A 19,441-nucleotide genomic window follows, 5' to 3' on the forward strand; every position below is an offset into this window, starting at 1 on the left:
GCCTATTATATCAGACATAAATTGCCTTACAGCTAACTTATCTAAATATGTGGATAAAGGTACTGTCACACTAAGCGATATCGCTAGCAATATCGCTATAACTTGTGACGTTATAGCGATATTGCTAGCGATATCGCTGTGTCTGATACTTGCCTACGACCTGCTCCCCAGCTGGTTATCGCTGATCGCGCGAGAACAGGCTGGACTGTTTCTCGTCGTCAGCTTCCTGCGGCGCTTCCTGTGGAGAGACAAGCGTGGAGCCGGGCGGGAGGACGCAGGATCGCCTAGTGTGACTGGTAAGTAGCGACCCCCGTCCCCAGCGATGTCGCTGGTGAGATCTGCCTGTGTGCCAGCTCACTAGCGACCACTTAGCGATGTACCAGCGATTCTGACCGTGTCATATCGCTGGTCGGGATCGCTGGTACATCGCTAAGTGTGACAGTACCTTAACCATCTGCAAAAATGTATGTCCTTGCTGCCAGCTTATTTAAAAGATACCACTCACACTTTGCATGTCCTGGAACCATTGGAGTGGAATGACAATTTTATTTTAGCAACTCTGGACATTAAATCATTATATACGGTCATTGACCCTTCTAAAATTTTTCTTGGCACTTTAAAAACGTACAAACCTCTACAGATCCAATTCATCCTTGACAGTATTGACTTCATTATGAAACACAACTATTTCACATCCGAAAACCAGTTCTATATTCAGACCCATGGCACCGCGATGGGCACGAGATTCGCGCCTAGTTTCGCAAACATCTATGTAGTCTATGTAGGCATGTGGAAACATGAACATATTTACAACAATGGTGCCTTCCATAAGAATAAAAATTATGGCGCCGTTTCATTGATGATATTTTGTTCATTTGGGATGGCCCATTATCTGACCTTAATTTATTCATTTCTAGATTAAATATCAATGATTTTGGACTGGAGTTTACATCCACGGTTAGTAGATCCAACATAAATTTTCTGGACCTAAGCATTTGTATTGAACAAGGCAAATTAATTACAAAAAGCTACCACAAAGAGGTAGACTCCAATAGTTATATTCATACTAGTAGTTGCCATCTACCCACATGGCTAATTAATATTCCAAAAAGCCAGTATATGCGAATTAGACGTAATTGTACAAACACTATTGACTATCAAAAGGAAATACAATATTTAACCAATCAATTTGTAGCCAAAGGGTATGATATAGAGCTTCTCAATAGGACCAGGCAGGAGGTACAATCCATGCCAAGATCTTCTCTGATCCACAAACCTCCCACAGTTAATAACCCACCTACTATCCATGAACAAATTCAAAATTTACCCATTATTACTCAGTTTCATGCAGGTCATAAAGCATTTAACAAAATCATATGTAAACATTGGTCACATTTACAGGGAGACAAGTATGTAGGCGACTTGCTTCCCAAAAGACCTCGCTTCGTGTACACTAAAGCGCAAAATTTAGGCCTATTTTTGGCGCCCACGACTAAAATGTGCAGTTCTATTAATCATGTCAACCAATTAGCCCGATCAAGTTCAAACCTACCAGGCTTTCAATCATGTGGGAAGTGTGTTTGTTGCATCAGAACAGCAACGTCTAAACAATTACATAATAATTTCACGGATTCATCTAACAATAATACTTATTATATCAAAGATAGCATTTTGTGTCAAACATCAGGCGTTATTTATATTTTAAAATGTCCCTGTGGTAAGATTTATGTAGGGAGAACTAAGAGACCCCTTCAGATTAGGATTAAGGAGCATCTAGATAATATTAGAAAAGGCTATAAGGGACATCCATTATCGCGTCACTTTTTGGATACTCATAATTGATCGTGCAAAGGGGTTTCCTTTTTGGACATTCAAATAGTTCGGCCAAATCCAAGAATGGGTGACTATCTTAAAGCAATGTCCCGGGTAGAATCCAGGTGAATCCAGGTGGGCCTGAATCATGAAATTGAGCTGTATGCATTCTAGCCCCTTCCTTCTCCCCCCCCCCCCTATATATTATGATTATATATCATAATTTTAGACATGTTTTTATACAATCCCCCAAGATGACATAGGATTTTTTCTCTTTTAATACACTCAAATGGAGATTTATTCATGTATAATTTTTTGTCAATTCTTAATGATCCAGATTTTTTATATTTTATAATATATATAAAAAAAATTCTTGATACAACAAAAACACAAATTAAAACATTTTCTTTTATAATAACACCTAAGTATATCTCATTTATTGGAATCAATTTGGTAGGAGGATGTGGTACCAATCATAATCATGCCATTATGCTGAATAAGACCTCAGTATCATGCATTTATTTGGCTGCCATGTAAGCCTATGAACCCTTTGAGTATAATGAAACAAACATCTAAAGAGGCACTTCATTGGCAGATATTGGGCTTTGGCACATTTTCATTGTCATTTTTTAAACCCATTTTTTAACACTTTTTTTTATACATTTATATAAATAAAGGTTATGTTTTATTTTCATTTTTATTTTTCATTTTTTTTTTTGTTTCACTTTTTAATTCTCATAAGGAATTTTTGGACCAAATAGGGTTAAAATTTAACCCATCTCTGTAGCACATTGGTAATGATGGGGTCCCGCAATCATTTAGTTACATGTAGACACACCATTACTTTGAGCGACTTGATTAGATGTAGTACAATCAGGCATTTGGGTCAGGTGATCACTTAATTCAGGCTCAGTCTGCTATAAATTGACGGTCCGCACACTAAGAGGCACAACCCTGATGAAGAGAGTAGCTATCTCTCGAAACACGTTGGTATTGTGCCGCCTTTGAGCCACCGCCTTATCCCCAGTGTGACGTAACGCTAGCCCCGCCCCCATCACACGCCGACTCCCTCAGCGTTGCTCTCGGCCGGAGCGCGCGAGGCAGCGGCAGTCTCCACTTCCATACGGAGTAGCAGCAGCAGCAGCCCCCACACTGAGCACCCAAGCCTGCCTCACTGAGCGCTGGCCCTGCAAGTAAGTGCACCAGAATCATGCACCCCGTTCCACTAGCGGGCACAAGCTGTCACTAACGCTCATTCACTTTGCAGGACCTGTGCCATCATTTGTTTTGTACAGGATATATCATTCTGACCTTGCCTGTTGAAATTGGCATGCAGTAAGGTCAGCATTCAGTTATCGTCCCAAACATCTATTTATTCCCCTCTTTTTTGCTGTTTCATTTTATTTTTCAACTATATTTTTTTACATCAGAAACCGGCTGCAACATTCCAGTCTTAATACCTAGCAACGGCTACATTTACAGCATGTATTTTATATGGTTCTGACATACTCAAGTGAGTAAATTAAGCTTAGTTCATTTTTTTTTTTTTCTCTGAAACACATTTCAGGTTCACCCCTATTTAACCCTATATTATCTACTCAGCAGTTTTGGCATCCAAATGAAAGGCAATATACATCAATGACAAGGTGAATAGTCTCAGGATACTGCTATACATCCACCACCACGTGATTTTTTTCATACATCGGCAAGTGAGTACTCAGCTATATTATTTTTTTAATTTCCCAGTATAGCGCGATGTATTTCTTTTCTTATCAGCTTTAGCTCTTTTAAACAGGCACCAGCACAGAGCCCGTTATTCACCAGCTGCATCTGGGAATAGTGGACCTTCCTTCTCTGTCCAAGTGGACTGGCGCCAGTTTGTTAATCTTAAACTAATAAATAAAACCTGCTGTTGATTTTTTTTCATTCTGCCTCCCAAAGATCGCAGTAAGGCTTGGTGCACATTTATCCTGCACGCTACACTGACTTCTTACACCGGGGTTTCTGTGTAAGTCTCTGAAATATGTGATTCAGATGGAACCCCCAGCCAAAGATTCCCTATAATGAGACTGATGGAGGCACTGTGGACCTGTGATCCACAGGCACGACTGGCCTGTCATCCGGTGGTGTCGGTTTTTTTAGGTGATTATAAACGTGCCGTCGACCACAGTTTTGTACACTTCTGAAAAGATGAAAAGGACAACACTGAACAGAGGCCAGACGGAGTCTACAGTAACTCTGCTGCCTCACTATAGTGAATTGATCCCTCGGGAGTTTCATCTATCACGTCACTCGGAGGTTTAGATGGAAACCCCAATGTAACTGTTCAGCGTAGAGCGCCAGATAAATGTGATCCTAAATGTTACCTAAAATGTTCCCAATAAAAGCTTCAACTCAATCCACAAAATAAGCAAGTCGCCATTCAGGTCCATTATCTGTCAAAGGAAATATAAGTGGCTTCCACGTTATTGGTAGCACAAAGGTTATGGAAAAGCGAAATGGCTCTTCACCCCCAAAAAGAAATTCAGGAAATTCTGCCCTCCCAAATCCAAATTCCCCCTCCTTTCTGAGCCCCAGTGTGTCTAAACAGTATTTAGTACCCATATGTTTGGCATTTCTGTAGTGATGAGAGCATGAGCTGGGCATACCATACTGGGCACTACAACATTCTGGTTTTTTCAGCATACTAGTCACTACAACTGCAGTTTGCGATTTTCACTCAGAAACATCCACTATTGCTTGTTTCTGGAAAATACCCATGGAGTCAAAATCGTCACTACACCTGTAGATTCATTCCCAAAGGGGTATTATTTAAAAAATGGGGTCTCTTGAGGGGAATTATAAATTTCTAGCACTTCTGGGCTATTTATATGAAGTCCACAAACTATTCTAGGAAAATCTGCGCTCCATGAGGCAAATAGCGCTCCGTCCCTCCCGAGTCTTGCCGTGGGGCTAAGCAGTACTGTACATCCACATATGGGCTATTTCTACATTCATCCAAAATTGTGGGACAAATTTTGATACCATTTTTACCCATTTCCAAGTGTTAAAATGTAAAACTTGGGGCTAACACTCAATCTTGGTGGTAAAAATGTAAATTTTATTTTTCTTCACTGACAGTGGTATAAAATTCTGTGATAAACCTGTGGTGTCAGTATAATTACTGCACCCCTAGATGAATTCTTTGAGATGTTTACTTTGTAAAATGGGTTCACTTATGGGGGTTTCAGCTGTACTGGCACCTCAGTGGCTCTGCCAATGTAAATGGCACCCTCAAATCAGTGCAGCAAAATCTGCACTGTGATATGGCGCCCTGAGCTTTGCAGTGTGCCTCCAAAGTAGTTTTCAACCACATACAGGTGCATCTCACAAAAAATTTATTTATTTCAGCTCTTCAATGCAAAAAGTAAAACTCATATTATAGAGTCATTACAAACAGAGTGATGTACTTCAATTGTCAACTTCTGTTAATATTGATGACTATGGCTTGTAGCCAATGAAAAACCAAAAGTTATTATCTCAGTAAATTAGAATAATTTATAACACCTGCTTGAAAAAAATTATTTTAAAATCTGAAATGTTGGCCTACTGAAATGTATTCAGTAAATGCACTCAATACTTGGTCGGGGCGCCTTTTGCATCAATTACTGCATCAATGCGGTGTGGCATGGAGGCAATCAGCCTGTGGCACTGCTGAGGTGTTATGGAAGCCCAGGTTACTTTGATAGCAGCCTTCAGCTTGTCTGCATTGTTGGGTCTGGTGTCTCTCATCTTCCTCTTGTCAATACCCCATAAATTCTTTATGGGATTAAGGTCAGATGAGTTTCCTGGCCAGTCTAACACAATGATTCTGTTGGTTTTAAACCAGGTATCGGTACTTTTGGCAGTGTGGACAGGTGCCAAGTCCTGCTGGAGAACGAAATGTCCATCTCCAAAAAGCTTGTTGGCAGAGGGAAGCATGAAGTGCTCTAAAATTTCCTGGTAGACATCTGTGCTGACTTTGATGTTGATAAAACACAGTGGACCTACACCAGCAGGTGACATGGCTCCCCAAACCATCCCTGATTGTAGAAACTTAACACTAGACCTCAAGCAGCTTGGATTGTGTGCCTCTCCACTCTTCCTCCAGACTCTGGGACCTTGATTTCTAAGGTATAGTGTGAAATATCCACAGTCACTGATGGGTTTGGGAGTCATGTACAGTATGTGCCCCTTCTAGTGTGCATCATGTATCTTCTGTCCTTTGGTAAGAGTGTATAGTTTGTTTGAAAGTCCAGCTCACCACCGCCTGATCTCACCGCACCTCAGACTCGGATCCGGCCCTGCCCTGGCCGCACAGCAACAATGAAAGAAGAAGTGATCCAGCGGAGTCCTCTGGCGATTCATTGAGTGCTGTTCAGACAATAGAACGTTGTTTACGCGCCTCTGGCTAGACGCCCCCAAGCATATGATCGGGGGCGTCTAGCCAGAGGCGCGTAAACAACGTTCTATTGTCTGAACAGCACTCAATGAATCGCCAGAGCACTCAGCTGGATCACTTCTTCTTTCAAGAGTGTATAGTCCCAGAAATCCACCTCACCTTAGAATGAGGGAAGTTTATTTTGGTATTGGATTGTTTTTCCCATTGATACTAGATTGCAGACTACTTTCAGCCATGTTGTGTCACCAAGCATTTTCCAGTGCTAACTGCTGTATGTTGCAGCATTTTTTTGAATTTGGTGTCATAAAATCCTCATCTGGTATGGCACTAGTTATTGTTACACATGTTCTGACAGCATGTAACTACAGGGTGTGCATAGGTAGCAGTTGCACCAAAGCCATGGTTCAGTAGGGAGCTCAAAAGCCCTGCGTCTGCATAGAAAGGCTCCAGTATCACAAGTGGCACACGTAGGTCCTATAACAGATATTTCTATGAGGCCCAGTAGCTACAAGATATGTATCTTATTTTTTTCTAATTTTTGTCTGTCTTATTTTCAAGGAGTTTGACAACTATGCAGAATGGGATCTAAGGGATATTGATTTTGTTGAAGATGATTCAGAAATTTTACATGGTAAGCAAACATCTCGAATGTCTGCCCATCAAAGCTTTATTTTTAGGTTTCAAACCTGAAACTGGGCTGAGCTACATTAATTCAAATTGAATCTGTCACCACATTTGATCTAAGCGATTAATATGGGCATACAGGTTATAGACTGGTGAGTCTGTGTGTCTCATATCAGATGCCTTGTTGTTGATACAGTAGTGTTCAAAATACTAGCAGTCCAATACGACTAACTAGATTAATCACTGTTTTTGGCATAAATTTTGGAAATGCATTGAGCAGCAGGGTGGTTTGCTGGTGAAAGAAAAAAAAAATCTCTTTAAATCTTCTGCTTCAGCGAGTGTGACCAGAGCATAAGTGTGTGACTTGTGATTCAGGGAGTTTCCAAGGGAGATATTACTGAATTGCTGTTATATTTTATTAATACTTTATTTTTACTTATCTTTTCTGTCTGGTGCAATCCCCATTAGGAATATGCTCCACTATTGCCAATGCCATCCAGTGTACGTCTTGCCGCATGTATGAAATCCCTGCACAGCCGGTCAAGGGTGCATACTGCTGTGCGAGATGTGTGCACCCTGTGCATTTGGAAGCCCAGATACAGGATCTAAATGTGCAGCTGGTGATCCATAGACAATATGGAAAGGAGTCTACTGCTCACTGAGCAGACGCTTAATGGGATAGCTGTGGGGGAGGATGGTAGTATGGAGCTGCAGGACAGTGAAGCAGCTAGCTGGGAGACAGAAGGCGGGGTAGAGGGAAGAGCGCCAGGGAGGCTAGTCCTGATCTGGCACACTCCAATAAGTTTGCTAAGTTGGCAGATGAGGGAGGTGACAGTACAGGGGTAGCACTGCTGCAGCAAGGCATGTCCTATGAAAGCCGGAGGAGTGTCTGCTCCAGTAAGGGGGGAAATAGGAGAGCAGGGCAGGCCAGACAGTTGCTGGTAGTGGGGGACTCGATTATTAGGGTAACAGGTAGGGCAATCTGTCACAAAGACAGGGATCATCCAGCGGTGTGCTTGCCTACCTGGCGCTAGAGTCCGACATATCGCTGATCGGGTTGACAGATTACTGGGAGGCGCTGGTGAGGACCCAGCGGTCATGGTGCACATTGGCACAAACGTCAAAGTTAGAGGTAGGTGGAAGGTCCTTAAAGATGATTTCAGGGAATTAGGCTGCAAGCTTAAAGCAAGGACCTCCAAGGTGGTATTTTCTGAAATACTGCCTGTACCACGTGCCACGCCAGAGAGTCAACGGGAGATTAGGAAAGTTAATAAGTGGCTCAAAAATTGGTGTAGGAAGGAGGGGATTGGGTTCCTGGAGAACTGGGCCGACTTCTCAGTTGGCTACAGGTTCTACGCTAGAGACGGGCTGCACCTCAATTGGGAGGGTGCAGCTGTGCTGGGGGAGAAAATGGCTAGAAGGTTGCAGGAGTGTTTAAACTAGGGACTTGGGGGGAGGGTATTCATTTTATAGGAGGGGAAGACAGTGCAGATAGAAACCTGGGCACAAATAATGAAATTGGGGGTGTGGGGGTGGCATGGGGGATGGGGTTAGAACAGTTAATAATTTAAGAAAGAATTGAGGTACAGAGAGATACATAAAGTTCATGTATACTAATGCCAGAAGCCTCGCCAACAAAATGTAGGAATTAGAATTAATTTTGTTGGAACATAGTTATGACATGGTGGGGATATCTGAGACATGGCTGGACGAGAGCCATGACTGGGCGGTTAATTTACAGGGCTATAGTCTGTTCCGAAATGACCATAAAATAAGCGAGGGGCAGGTGTGTGTTTATATGTAAAATCATCCTTAAAACCCATCCTGCGTTATAATATATGTGAATCTAATGAAAATGTAGAGTCCCTGTGGGTGGAGATAAGGGGAGGGGGAAAAAATAATAAATTACGGATAGGGGTTTGTTATAAGTCTCCAAAAATCATGGAAGCAACGGAGAATATCTTCCTAAAGCAAATAGATGAAGCAGCGACTCAAGGAGAAGTCATTATGGGGGACTTCAACTACCCTGAAATACAATGAGGAACAGAAACCTGCAGTTCCAGCGAAGGTAATAGGTTTTTGACAACTATGAGAGACAATTACCTTTCACAACTAGTTCAGGACCCAATAAGAGGGGGACACTGCTAGACCTAATATTGACCAACAGGCCAGACCGCATATTGAATATAAGGGTTGAGGGTCACTTGGGTAATAGTGATCACAAATTAATAAGTTTTCATGTATCCTTTAATAAGACGTGTAGTAGAGGGGTTACAAGGACACTAAACTTCAGGAAAGCAAATTTCCAACTGATGAGAGATGATCTTGGTGCAATTAACTGGGACGATATCCTGAGACATAAAAATACACAAAGAAAATGGGAGACATTATCATCCTGAATAGGACCTGTGCACAATATATACCATATGGGAATAAACATGTTAGAAATAGGAGGAAACCACTATGGCTAAATAGAGCTGTAAGGGGTGCAATAAGTGACAAAAATAAAGCATTTAGAGTATTAAAGCAAGTAGGTAGTGATGAGGCATTAAATAAATACAGAAGATTAAATAAATTCTGTAAAAAGCAAATCAAGGCAGCAAAGATTAAGACAGAGAGACTCATTGCCAGAGAAAGTAAAAATAATCGCAAAATATTCTTTAACTAAATAAATGTTAAGAAACTAAAAAAATGATAGTGTTGGTCCCCTTATAAATAGTCTGGGTGAAGTGGTGGATGAGGAAAAAGCCAATATGCTAAATTACTTTTTTTCAACAGTATTTACGCAAGAAAATCCCATGACAGAAAACAACATGATCAGTGATTAAAAAAATTCTCCATTAAATGTCACCTGCTTAACCCAGCAGGAAGTACGGCGTCGTTTAAAAATCACTAAAATTGACAAATCCCCGGGCCCGGATGAGATACACCCCCGAGTACTGCAGGAATTAAGTACAATCATAGACCATTATTTTTAATCTTTAAAGATTCCATAATAACAGGGTCTGTACCACAGGACTGGCGTATAGCAAATGTGGTGCCAATATTCAAAAAGGGGACAAAAACTGAACTTGGAAATTATAGGCCAGTGAGCTTAACCTCTACTGTGGGTAATATCCTGGAGGGTTTTCTAAGAGATGCTATACTGGAGTATCCGAAGAAGAAGAACCTCATGGCCCAATATCAACATGGGTTTACGAGGGACCGTTCCTGTCAAACTAATCTGATAAGCTTTTATGAAGAGGTAAGTTCTGGACTGGATCAAAGAAATACAGTGAACGTTGTGTACATGGTCTTTTCAAACGCTTTTGATACGGTGCCATACAAATGGTCGATACATAAAATGAGAGCAATGGGGATAGGGGATAATATGTGTAAGTGGGTTAAGAGCTGGCTCAGGGATAGGAAACAAAGGGTGGTTATTAATGGAGCACACTCGGACTGGGTCACGGTTAGCAGTGGGGTACCACAGGGGTCGGTATTGTTCCCACTTCTTTTTAACATATTTATTAATGACTTTGTAGGGGGCATACAGAGTAGAATTTCAATATTTGCAGATGACACGAAACTCTGCAGGGTAATCAATACAGAGGAGGACAATTTTATATTACAGGAGGATTTATGTAAACTAGAAGCTTAGGCTGATAAATGGCAAATGAGCTTTAATGGGGATAAATGTAAGGTCATTCACTTGGGTAGAACAAACAAGATGAATAATTATGTGCTTAATTGGAAAACACTGGGCAAAACTGTCACTGAAAAAGACCTGGGTGTATGGGTGGACGACAAACTCACATTTAGATGCTAGTGTCGAGCAGCTGCTGCAAAGGCAAATAAAATAATGGGATGCTTTTAAAGAGGCATAGATGCTCATGAGGAGAACATAATTTTACCTCTATACAAGTCACTAGTGCGACCACACTTAGAATACTGCGTACAGTTCTGGTCTGCGGTGTATAAGAAAGACATAGCTGAACTAGAGCGAGTGCAGAGGAGAGCGAACAAGGTTATTAGAGAACTGGGGGGTCTGCAATACCAAGACAGGTTATTACACTTGGGGTTTTTTAGTTTGGAAAAATGAAGGCTTAGGGGTAACCTTATTATAATGTATAAATATATGAGGGACAGTACAAAGACCTTTCTAATGATCTTTTTACTCTTAGACTTGTCACGGGGACAAGGGGGCATCCTCTACGTCTGGAGGAAAGAAAGTTTAAGCATAATCACAGACGCAGATTCTTTACTGTAAGAGCAGTGAGACTATGGAACTCTGCCGTATGATGTTGTAATGAGTGATTCACTGCTAAAATTTAAGAAGGGACTGGATACCTTTCTTGACAAGTATAATATTACAGGTTATATACACTAGTTTCATTGATATTGCGTTGATCCAGGGAGCTAGTCTGATTGCCGTATGTGGAGTCAGGAAGGAATTTTTTTCCCCAATGTGAAGCTTACTCATTGCCGCATGAGTTTTTTTTGCCTTCCTCTGGATCAACATGTTAGGGCAGGTTAGGATAGGATATGGGTTGAACTAGATGGACTTAAAGTCTTCCTTCAGCCTCAATAACTGTCACATGTCAAACAATTTACCAGTTGGTGCAGTTGATTCTAAGAAAACCAGCAGACTTGGCATTCATGATCTGCATGTTTTGAGTCTGTTTATTAGAATAATTAAACCCTTAACCTCCGGAACTTTTTTCAGTTTTGCGTTTTTGTTTTTCACTCCTCTTCTTCCCTGAGCCATTACTTTTTTTTAAATTATTTTTCCGTCAATATGGCCATGTGAGGGCTTGTTTTTTGTGAGACGAAATATACTTTTCAACGGCACCATTGGTTTTACCATGTCATGTACTAGAAAATGAGAAAAAAAATTCCATGAGCGGTGAAATTGGAAAAAAAAAATGCAATCCCACACTTGTTTTTAGTTTGACTTTTTGCTAGTTTCACTAAATGCGAAAACTGACCTGCCATTATGATTCTCCAGGACATTGTGAGTTCATAGACACCAAACATGTCTATGTTCTTTTTTATCTAAGTGGTGAAAAAAATTCCAAACTTTGCTAAACAAAAATTGCACCATTTTTCGATACCCATAGCGTCTCCAATTTTTGTGATCTGGAGTTGGGTGAGGACTTATTTTTTGCATGTCGAGCTGTCGTTTTTAACCCCTTCCCGACCCATGACGCCTTCGTAGGCGTCATGAAAACTCGTGTCAATATGACCCATAAATCCTATGTAGGCGTCATGGTATAAATCACCCTCCTGTGGGTGTCGGGTGGCCGAGGTCACTGAAAAGTCACCCGACCCACAGACACAGGACCCTTTGTGCTTCACCCCAGGGAGGGTGGCTTCGCCCCCCCATGGCTACTATCGCTCTGATTGGCTGTTGAAAGTGAAACAGCCAATTAGAGCGATAGTAATATTTCATCAATGAAATTTGATGAAATATTACAATCCAGCCATGGCCGATGCTGAAATAGTATCCGGCATGGCTGGAGGCACCGATCCAACCCCCCCACCGACTGACCGAGTCATGCCGTCATTATCTCCTCCCCCCCCCCCCCCCCCCCGGTCCACTCTGAGTCCCACTGTGGCTTCGGGTGTCTCGCTGTCCTGATCATGGGCGCCGCCTCCTTCAAAAATGGCAGTGCGCCTGTCGAATCTGCCAAACAGCAGATTCCATTCATTCATTTTGATCACTGTGATAGGATCTATAACAGTGATCAAAATAAAAAAAATATTAAATCACTGTTAGGGCTTGCGGAACGCACCTTATAATATAAAGTAGAGGCTAGGTGCGTTCACAGCCCGGGGTCCACCGTGAAGAGATGGTAAACTGCTGCTTAGTAATGGTGGACGTGATATGGCGGTATGATAGAGGAACACGTGGGGTTAGATTCACCCTGTGTGCACAGAGGCGGCCTCTGTTACCTCACAGAGCCGCACAGCCGCCAAATATAAATGCCGTGACCTGTTTATGCTCACAGATCACGGCAGTGTGAACACTAGTGTATAGTCACAGGACTCTACCCCAGACACACTGGGTCAGAGTCCCTTCTAGACACACTAGTGCTCGGCACCGGAACCGCAGTGCCAGGAGGAAACAAATAAATAGATAAAGCGCACTACTTGTGCACAGCACCACTCTGGCGAATGCCACTAACCATCCGGATTAGGGAGGAAAGCGATAAACTTGCGCACGGCGCCACACAGGTGGTGACTGTAACCAGCTATTTCACCAGCGGTCTCGCCATGTGTGACACATATCAGCGACCGCCCCCCCCCCCCCCCCCCCCCGCCATGTATCGCTGATCGTGCTCTAATGTCCAGGACATTTTTTTGATCGTTGGTCTCCCACTGGCCAGCATGCATCGCTGCGTGTGGCGGCGGGGGACCATCGATCAGCGAGCTCCCAGCGCTGTAAGACGCTGGGAGCTGGTATCCAAGGTAAACTGCAGGTAACTAAGTGCGCGCGTCACTTAGTTACCCGCTGTGTACCTTGGATACAGCGGGTTTCTAAGCGCTGCATCGTCGCTGATCGCTGTTGACATCTGCCTGTTTGACAGCTCACCAGCGATCATGTAGCAACACACCAGCGATCCTGACCAGGTCATATCGTTGTCGGGATCGCTGGTGCGTCGCTATGTGTGACGGGGCTTAAGGTGGGACATGTGGAAGGTGTCAGTGATAACCAGGTGTGGAGGAAGGGCCAGATGTAGACCACACTGTTAACTTGCTCAAGGATCTTGAAGGGACCTATAAAGCAAGGAGCGAACTTAGTGGACTCAACCCGCAGCCTGATGTCGAGCGGCGAGCCACACCAAGTCGCCGGGAGCAAAGGTGGGAGCGGGGTGCCGGTGTGCGTAAGCGGAAGACCTTATTCTCTCCTTGGAGACCCGTATGGCATCCCTAGTGCGGTCCCAAATGTCACGTGCCTCCACCGCCTTGTCTGCCTAGAGTCAGTGGACGACATGGGCATGGGCACAGGAATGGCGGATGCTGGCCGTAATTGAGGAATAGGGTCTGACCGGTGGAATCGGCCACAGCATTGTTAAAAGAAAACTCCCCCAACGGGAGCAAGGATGCCCAGTCATCCTGCCTGGCCAAGACAAAATGTCGTAGATATGTGACCAGGGTCTGGTTGGCTCTCTCCACCAACCCGTTCGTCTCAGGATTATAGGCCGAGGAGAGATTTAGCTCAATGCTGAGCAGACTAAAGAGCTCTCTCCAGAACCGAGACGCAAACTGGGGACTCCGGTCGCTGATAATCTTGTCCGGCATACCGTGCAAGCGGAAAACGTGATTAATGAACAACGCTGCTGCCAGGCCCCGTGCAGAAGGTAACCGAGAGAGAGGTACCAGGTGCACCATCTTGGAGAAATGGTCAGTGACAACCCAAATGACCGTGCTTCCTCTGGACTTGGGCAGTCCCACCACGAAGTCCATACCGACCATCTCCCAGGGCCTGTCCACTACCGGCAGGGGGTAAAGTAGCCCAGCTGGCTGCTGCCGAGGGGACCTATTCTGGGCGCAAGAGACGCACGCCCGAATATAGTCCCTGGCATCACGGGGCCATATGCGGCCAACAGTACGTCCTCGCCAGAAGCTCAGAGGTCCGTTTTGTCCCGAAATGTCCACCCACCCACCCAAGTGAGCCCAAGAGAGGACCTCCGGTTGCAGACGGGCAAGGACAAATGTCTTGCCCGGAGGTACAGACTCAAGAGCGACCGGAGCCACGGTCCTCAGGCTCTCGGACGAGACGATCAGCCGAGGCTCCTCCGATGATACCACGGAGCAGGAGAGAGCATCGGCCTGGACATTCTTCTCACCGGAGAGAAAATGGAGGGTGAAGTGGAACCGGGAGAAGAACAAGGACCATCTGGCCTGGCAAGAATTTAGCCGCTGGGCCGTTTGCAAATACACCAAGTTCTTGTGGTCAGTGAACACCTGGAAAGGGTGGCGAGCCCCCTCCAGGAGATGTCTCCACTCCGAGAAGGCCATCTTCATCGCTAGCAACTCCCTGTCCCCGATTGAATAATTTCTCTCCGCCGGTGTGAAGGTCTTGGAGAAAATGAAGCATGGGTGCTTCCGACCTTGCTTGTCCTTCTGGAACAGGACTGCTCCAGCACCGACGGACGAGGCATCCAACTCCGGAATGAGGGGTTTATCTACATCAGGGCGATGTAGAATGGGAGCGCTAGCAAAATGGGACTTAATGGAGGAGAAGGCCTTGGAGACAGATTTCGACTACAACTTGGGATTTGCGCCCTTCTTGGTGAGGGCCACCAAGGGGGCTACCAAAGTCAAGAAGTGGGGGATGAATTGTCGATAGTAATTTATGAACCCCATAAAGCGCTGCACCGCTTTGAGAGAATGGGGCTCCTGCCAATCCATAACCGCCTGTAGTTTGGCAGGATCTATGGCCAATCCCTAGGTGGAGATGATATAGCCCAGGAAAGGCAAGGACTCCTGCTCAAACGCACACTTCTCCAACTTGGCATAGAGGGAGTTTGCCCGCAGGAGGTCGAAAACTTTGCAAACATCTCTCCGGTGGGAGTCAATATCTGGAGAGTAGATGAGAATATCATCCAGATAGACTACTACCGAGCTGGTAAGCATATCCCGGAAGATATCGTTCACAAAGTGTTGGAAGACAGCCGGGGCATTACAGAGCCCAAAAGGCATCACCAGGTATTCGTAGTGCCCATACCTGGTGTTAAATGCCGTCTTCCATTCTTCCCACTCACAGATGCAAATCAGGTTGTAAGCTCCCCGCAGATCGAGTTTTGTAAACACACTCGCTCCCCTTAGCCAATCAATCAGCTCCGTTATCAGAGGCAGAAGGTACGTATTCTTAACAGTGATGGCGTTAAGACCCCTGTAATCGATGCAGGGACGCAGTTCTCCGTTCTTCTGGACGAAGAAGAATCCCGCCCCTGCTGGTGACACCGACTTCCTAATGAATCCCCTTGCCAGATTCTCCCTGATATACTGAGACATGGCCTCTGTCTCGGGAGAGAAAGGGGATAGACTCAACCCCGAGGAGGCTCAGCACCAGGCAAGAGGTCAATGTGACAGTTGTAGGGGCGATGGGGCGGAAGAGTTTCAGCCGCCCTCTTGTAGAACACATCTGCATACTGTTGATAGTGTGAGGGGAGAGAGGAAAAATCTGCGGGGACTTCGGTGGAAGCAACCTGAACGCACTCCCACTGGCATCCACCCTCACAAGCTTTACCCCAACCGAGAATCCTCCCCGAGGACCACTCTAAATGGGGAGAGTGGAACCATAACCAGGGAACCCCTAAAAGGACCTGATCGATACCCTCGGGCATGACGAGGATGGATATCGTCTTCTGATGAGACTGAGACACCGAGAGTATCAACGAGGCGGTCTGGTGGGTAATTTGTGAGGGAAGAGTTGCGCCATTCATGACGCTGACGGTGACTGGCTTGGCCATCATAACCAGGGGTATTGCATGCCGTTAAGTGAAGGCAGAAGACATGAAATTGCCCTCTGCTTCGAGTCCACGGAAACCTCCACCGCCAGAGTGGATGAACCAACCTCAAGCATTCCCTTAAAGGTCAGCTTGGTTGAAAACACCGCTGATTCTAGTGAGCCCCTTCCTATGACCACTAGAGGTGAGCGTTTTCCCAGCCGCTGTGGGCACCGGTTGGCAAGGTGACCAGAATTCCAGCAAAGATGGCAGACCCCAGGTGCTCGAGCAGACCGGGACCTGAATCCCACGCAAGGAGCCCCCAAGGCACCCTGCGGCTCGGACGCCCGATCGGGAGATTCCAGAGGTTTAGTAAAACTAGGTGCCAACTGTGGTACCACAAAGGGTGTTTTACTGGATGGGAGATGCATTTCAGCACAGACAACAGGACCTACCCGGGGAATCCATGATGTCCGGAAAGCGGTTCGTACAGCGGTTCCCAAAATGGAGAAGTCTGACGATGTTGAGACATACCTGGAGATATTCGAAGGAGTGGCTGAGAGGGAGAAGCTACCCCGGGACCAGTAGGCAGAAATCATCGCTCCGTTTCTTGCCCCAGGACCTTTGAAAGCATATCAGGCCCTACCCACGGAGCAAAGGGCAGACTACACGATCGACAAGGGTGAGATATTGGCACGTCTTGGGGTAAATGTGTTAGTTCGGGCCCAGTGGGAGTTTACCACCTCCAAACTGGCTCGGTCCCAGAATTACGACCTGGTGCACCTATTTCAAAACTGGTTGCAGCCTGTGGTATTGTCTCCCACGGCCATGCTGGACCTGACTGATAAATGACTGTGCGTTGCCCCACACCCTCCAAACATGGGTCAAGCAGGCATCCCCTACTAAAGCCCTTCAGATGATAGACCTCATAGAAAGATAATGGGCTACTACCAAAGAGCTACAGGGAGGGACTCCCCAGAAGGTAACAGGAAAGTTCCGTAAGTCTCCATCCCTGGCTCGACGAGCAGTGCCCCGGAAGGCCATTCAGGACTTATCTGGGGAAGAAAGGAGCCCCATAATCTGCTGGTGGTGCCAGGAACCAGGTCATATGAGAGTTGATTGCCCCCACCTGGCCGAGCCCATGGACACAAACTTTGGGTATTGCCAATCCCACTATGCCGAACCGATGTGTGCAATGGGCACCCCGAAGGGTCCCAATATGGAACATTTGTGTAAGGTTGAAGTGGAGGGCACCCCGGCTGTGGCCCCTATTGGACTCAGGGAGTCTTGTAACCCTGGTGCGAGCTAGGGGAGGCAGTGCCACGAGGTGGGGGTTGTGACTAATTTGCATTATGAAGTGATAATTGGAAAAGACTTTCCTTTATTTTCTATGCTTTGGCCAACTGTTGTCCCACCCACTGAGCAACTGCCAACACCAGAGGCAACCAGGTTACATTCTCCAGAAGTAGGGCATGAACCTGGTGGCCCAGATCAAGAAGTGCTGGCGGTAGGGGTAACCTTCCTTTCGGTGGAGGAGGGGGAGAATTCTCCCGTAGAAGTATTGGCAGGAGAAGTGGAAGACTTGCCGCTGGGACCTGAATTGTCAGACTTGAATGTATCAGGTGACAATTTTGGTACGGCACAACTCCGAGACCCTACTTTGGCCCTGTCAGAGAAAATGTACTGTTTGTCTATGGGGAACCCCAACAACCTGGGGCAGCTACAGTGTTGCCACGTTTTGAGCTGAACCAAGATTGGTTGTATTGAGTCAAGAAAATATGTGGGGAAATGGTAGAACAATTACTGGTACCTCAGGGATATCGTAGGCTGGTAAAGGACTTAGCGCATGTACTTGGGGGGCATTTAGGCCAAGAGAAAACCCTAGACGAATTCTGCAGCGGTTTTACGGGCTAGGGGTCCATGAAGGAGTTAAACGGTACTGTAATTCCTGTCCAGTTTGCCAGGTAATCAGTCCCCAGCCTCATTTTCGGAGTCCTTTCGTGCCTTTACCTATTATAGAGGTACCTTTTGAAAGAGTGGTAATGGATTTAGTTGGACCTGTCAGTAAGTCAGCAAGGGGACACCAACACATCCTTATAGTTCAAGATTATGCTACCCGGTATCCTGAGGCCGTTCCACTGTGCCACACATCAGCTAAGCTCATAGCAAATGAACTCATGGGTATGTTTTCGCGGGTGTGAATTCCTCAAGAGATTTTAACCGACCAGGGAACCCCCCTTTATATCAAAAATTATGAAGGAACTCTGCCGCTTGTTAATTGTTAAACAATTGCGCACATCGGTCTATCATCCCCAAACAGATGGTCTGGTAGAAAGATTCAATAAGGCGGGAGAGCATGTTAAAAAAAAAAAGCAGTTTCCAAAGATGGGAAGGATTGGGAACTCTTACTGCCATATTTGTTTGTAGTGCGGGAGGTACCCCAGGCATCTACGGGGTTCTCGCCCTTCGAACTATTGTATGGCAGATATCCATAGGGCTTACTCGATATAGCCAAAGAGGCCTGGGAAAACCAACCTACCGCTCACAAAAGTGTGATAGAACACGTTGCAAAATACAAGAAAGAATGAAAACAGTCCTACAATTAGTCCGCGAACATATGGTGGCAGCACAACAGTGACAGTCGGGTCTATAACCGGGAGGCTCGGGTAAGAACCTTTAGCCCTGGGGATCGGGTGTTGGTACTTTTGCCTACCGTAGATAGTACATTTCTTGCGAGGTGGCAGGGGCCCTACTAGATCATGGAGAAGGTGGGGCCAGTAGACTACAAGGTACACTAGTCAGGACGGAGAAAGCCAGAACAGGTTTACCCTTTTAATTTGCTTAAACCATAGAAAGATAGAGACCACCTTGGTGGGAATAGTCCGCTGCTAGCATTTCAGATGGGCTAGCATTACCTCTGGGCGAGTCAGGAGAAACCCACTCCGTAGTCAAAATAGCAGATACTTTGTCTCCTAGACATGTCCAGGAGGTCCGGGAGTTTGTTAGCCGAAATACAGATGTTTTTTCAGAGCTCCCTGGACGCACCTCCCTAATCCAACATGACATTGTCACAGAGCCACAAGCCAGAGACCGACTAAAGCCATATCGGGTGCCTGAGGCCCGGCGACAAGCCATCTCAGAAGAGGTA

At 45.4% G+C, this 19,441-nt stretch overlaps 1 protein-coding gene across 3 annotated transcripts in view; it reads left to right on the top strand.

The window, feature by feature from the left end:
* Positions 1-19,441, top strand: part of TADA2A (transcriptional adaptor 2A) — a 252,718-nt gene that overhangs the window by 105,687 nt on the left and 127,590 nt on the right. For all 3 annotated transcript variants that reach the window (XM_073575616.1, XM_073575617.1, XM_073575618.1), the window contains one exon: positions 6,791-6,863. In XM_073575616.1, the coding sequence (XP_073431717.1) occupies positions 6,791-6,863 (73 nt within the window). The remainder of the gene's footprint in view (positions 1-6,790; positions 6,864-19,441) is intronic.

This window comes from Dendrobates tinctorius, unplaced genomic scaffold (genome assembly GCF_039654945.1).
Source record: "Dendrobates tinctorius isolate UK_male_01 unplaced genomic scaffold, ASM3965494v1 ptg000045l, whole genome shotgun sequence".
Lineage (NCBI taxonomy): Eukaryota > Metazoa > Chordata > Amphibia > Anura > Dendrobatidae > Dendrobates > Dendrobates tinctorius.